Source organism: Manacus vitellinus, unplaced genomic scaffold (assembly GCF_001715985.3).
Source record: "Manacus vitellinus isolate BGI_N305 unplaced genomic scaffold, ASM171598v3 scaffold_141_pilon, whole genome shotgun sequence".
In the NCBI taxonomy this organism is placed as follows: domain Eukaryota; kingdom Metazoa; phylum Chordata; class Aves; order Passeriformes; family Pipridae; genus Manacus; species Manacus vitellinus.
Genome location: NW_021939012.1, coordinates 197,946 through 201,402, shown reverse-complemented (window position 1 = coordinate 201,402; position 3,457 = coordinate 197,946). Strand labels below are relative to the sequence as shown.

The 3,457-nt window shown below is 56.7% G+C and overlaps 1 protein-coding gene across 1 annotated transcript in view; it reads left to right on the top strand.

The window, feature by feature from the left end:
* The window catches only part of SBF1 (SET binding factor 1), a gene marked incomplete at its 5' end in the record, with an annotated part of 41,244 nt that extends 40,773 nt beyond the window's left edge, over positions 1 to 471 (top strand). Inside the window, 1 exon segment of the mRNA XM_029958143.1 lies at positions 331 to 471. Within this exon segment, the coding sequence (XP_029814003.1) occupies positions 331 to 471 (141 nt within the window).
* Between the last annotated feature and the right edge of the window lie 2,986 nt (positions 472 to 3,457).

Sequence of the window (3,457 nt, the reverse complement as noted above, 5' to 3'; positions counted from 1 at the left end):
CCTCGGCTGGGACACGGGGACGGCAGAGGGAGCCATTCCCAAGGACTCATCCCAAAGAGCCAAGGTCAAGGACTGAGCATGGCCACGGGCGCCCTGGGATGGCCACGGACCATCCCGGATGGAATCTGCTCCCTCCGGAGCTGCCCGGATGGCCCTGGCAGCTCCCAGGCACCCCTGTGTTCCCAGAGCCTCCAGCTCTCCCAGAAACCAGGAACAACTTAAAAACCCACCAGTTTTGGTTCATTTTTAGTTTGAACGGGAATTTCGGGCCCCTCAGCCGGAGGGTTTTCCCGGGGGATGGGCCCTCAATCCCTGGTTTGTGCTTAACAGTCAAAGAGCCGAACGTTCCCACTGACCCGGAGCCCAACGAAGCCCTGGGAGGGATGGAAGGCCCTGGAGACGCCACTCCGGAAGCTCCAACTGAACAGCAACGAGTCTGGAATATTCCCCCGTGTCCGAGTGGGCAGGTGAGGAGCCTACGGAGGGATTTGTGGGGATTCCTCGGAGCAGATTCCCCCTGTACAACCCCCCCGGAGACTGGGGGGTGATCACGGGTATCATGGATATCACCCACTCCACGACCGCCTGGAGCAGATCCCGTGCCAGGACTTGGCGTGGGATAGAGAAAAGGTTTGGAAAACATCAGATCCAGAAAAATGTCCATGAAACTTGGCCTTTCCACCCAAACTCCTCCCAACCGCCGCCGCTCCCGGGTCGGACACGAAAGGCAGAGACAGAGACAAGGAACAAAAGGGAAAACCCACGAGCTGCTCCGCGAGCCCGAGGCCAACGCCAGGGACACCCTGGGGCTGCTCCGGCCCAACCGCCGCCGCTCCCGGGTCGGACACGAGAGGCAGAGACAGAGACAAGGAACAAAAGGGAAAACCCACGAGCTGCTCCACGAGCCCGAGGCCAACGCCAGGGACACCCTGGGGCTGCTCCGGCCCGGGAGAACGGAACGGGGTAAAGAAGGGAACGAGTGGTTCCATTGTCAGCCCTCGGCCCCCTGGAATTCCCCCGGAATTCCCGGCCCCGCCCAGGCCCTGCGGTGGGTCGCACTGGGCTCCTTTGTACCGACACCCTTGGAAGGTGCAAAACTCCTGCTCGAGGAGTTCTCGGCAAAGCCAAAAGCTCTGAGGAAAACAGGACTGGGGGGACTTTAGAACCCTCTGGAATATATTTATATAAATAGTCCCTATTTACAGCAACAACCGGGGTGGGGGCGGAGGGAGGGAAGGAGGGGCCGGGACACGCTCGGAGCCACCACCCCTCGCCCTCGGGATGCTCCTGCCTGTCCCAGCAGGATCCCAGCAGGATCCCAGCAGAATCCCAGCCCTCTTCCCACGGATCCCTCACCCCTGTGATGTCCTGCCTGTCCCAGCAGTGTCCCAACAGTATCCCAGCCCTCTTCCCAAGGTCCCTCGCCCCTGGGATGCTCCTGCTGGAGGAAGAAACCATTTTCCTCCCTGGAATCCCAAAGATGCTTTCGATCCCAAGGTCTCTCCTTGTCCATCTCATGGTCCAACCCTGGAGTCCTGTTGGACTCAGCCAAATGGGAAAGCCCTGGGAAAGGCTGTCACTCCCATGGATGCTGGGAAAATGGCTACGAGTGGTGTGGGGGGTGAGGCCTTGTTCAGAAATTGGCCATAACTCCACGTGCAGCACCGGGATGCGGCTGCACCCACCCAGCTCCAGCGCCAGCAGTCCTTCCCTGTGTGCCTCCTGGGAGCCCAGGCAGGGAAAGGCTGATCCCAACCTTGGGAATCCTGACCCCAGCCAAGGAAGGTCCAACACAAACCAGGAAAATGCCGACCCCGACCAGGGAAAGCCTGACCCAAACCAGGCCGATGCCAGAGGGTGCCAATTCCATACAACATTCCCGGTGTTCTCTGCTCTTGGCATCGGCTGCGACGGAAGGGATGAACAATTTTAAGAGGCAAAAGCTCTTCAAGGATTTCTCTGGGACTGTTTGGGCTGGAAAATCATTTTTCATTGCAAAAAACCCCCCCCCAAAATTCATCAGAGGAATATTTATATTCCACAAGGGGAAAATATTTACAGGCCAGGGAGGTTTTAATTTAAATTACACCTTAAATAATAAAATATTTGGTATTAAATATTAGTTCTATTCAAGCAGAAAAAGAGGGATAATCCATTTTTTTGGTGCTTTTAAGCCCAGTTTCTCTCCCGCTCGGACAGATCCCACGCCCAGGCTGGAGCTGGGATCCATCTGGAGCTGATGGCAGGACACAGACACCACATTATCCCTGCATCCCAAATCCATGGCAAGTCCAGCAAGGGAGGGGAAGGGGCCCTGGGGGTCCTTCTGAATCCTCGGGGGTCCCTGGGGCAGCTCCCAGTGACCAACTCCTGTCTGGCTCCACTGGGAGATGGAATTGCAGCCGGGGCTCTGGGATGACACCAGGGATGGACTGACTGGGATACAGGGATGGACTGACTGGGATACAGGGATGGACTGACAGGGATGGACTGACGGGGATACAGGGATGGACTGACTGGGATACAAGGATGGACTGACAGGGATGGACTGACGGGGATACAGGGATAGACTGACTGGGATACAGGGATGGACTGATTGGGATAGAAGGATGGACTGACTGGGATACAGGGATGGACTGACTGGGATACAGGGATGGACTGACTGGGATACAGGGATGGACTGACAGGGATGGACTGACTGGGATACAGGGAAGGACTGACTGGGATACAGGGATGGACTGACTGGGATACAGGGATGGACTCACTGGGATACAGGGATGGACTCACTGGGATACAGGGATGGACTGACTGGGATACAGGGATGGACTGATTGGGATAGAAGGATGGACTGACTGGGATACAGGGATGGACTGACAGGGATAGAGGGATGGACTGACTGGGATACAGGGATGGACTGACAGGGATGGACTGACTGGGATACAGGGAAGGACTGACTGGGATACAGGGAGGGACTGACTGGGATACAGGGACGGACTGACTGGAATAGAGGGATGGACTGACAGGGATACAGGGATGGACTGACTGGGATACAGGGATGAGCAGCTGAGAGGTGTAAGAGGAAGAGCACAGGGAACAGAAATACCTTTGCTGGGCTCTGGATGGATTTAAGGCACTCGGAACAACAGTGGGATATTTGGGTCACAGCGTGGGCTCCGGGATGCAGGATGTTCCCTTCCCTGTCTCCTGGGGAGCTGGGATGGAACATGCCTTGGCTCCAAGCTGGAATGAGAAGCAATGGCTCCTTCCAGACTAAATCCAAGGCCCTGGGATTACACTGGAACTTCCCCTTGGATCAGTGCTGTGCCCTGGAGAGCCCAGGGCTCCGAGGGAGCAAAATGCCTTTTCTTGGGAAAGCCACAGCAGGTCCAGAGAAAGGGGAGGAGCTTGGAGCTTCCCATGGGAATAGCAGGGAGGTGATGCAATACGTGGGAATTAC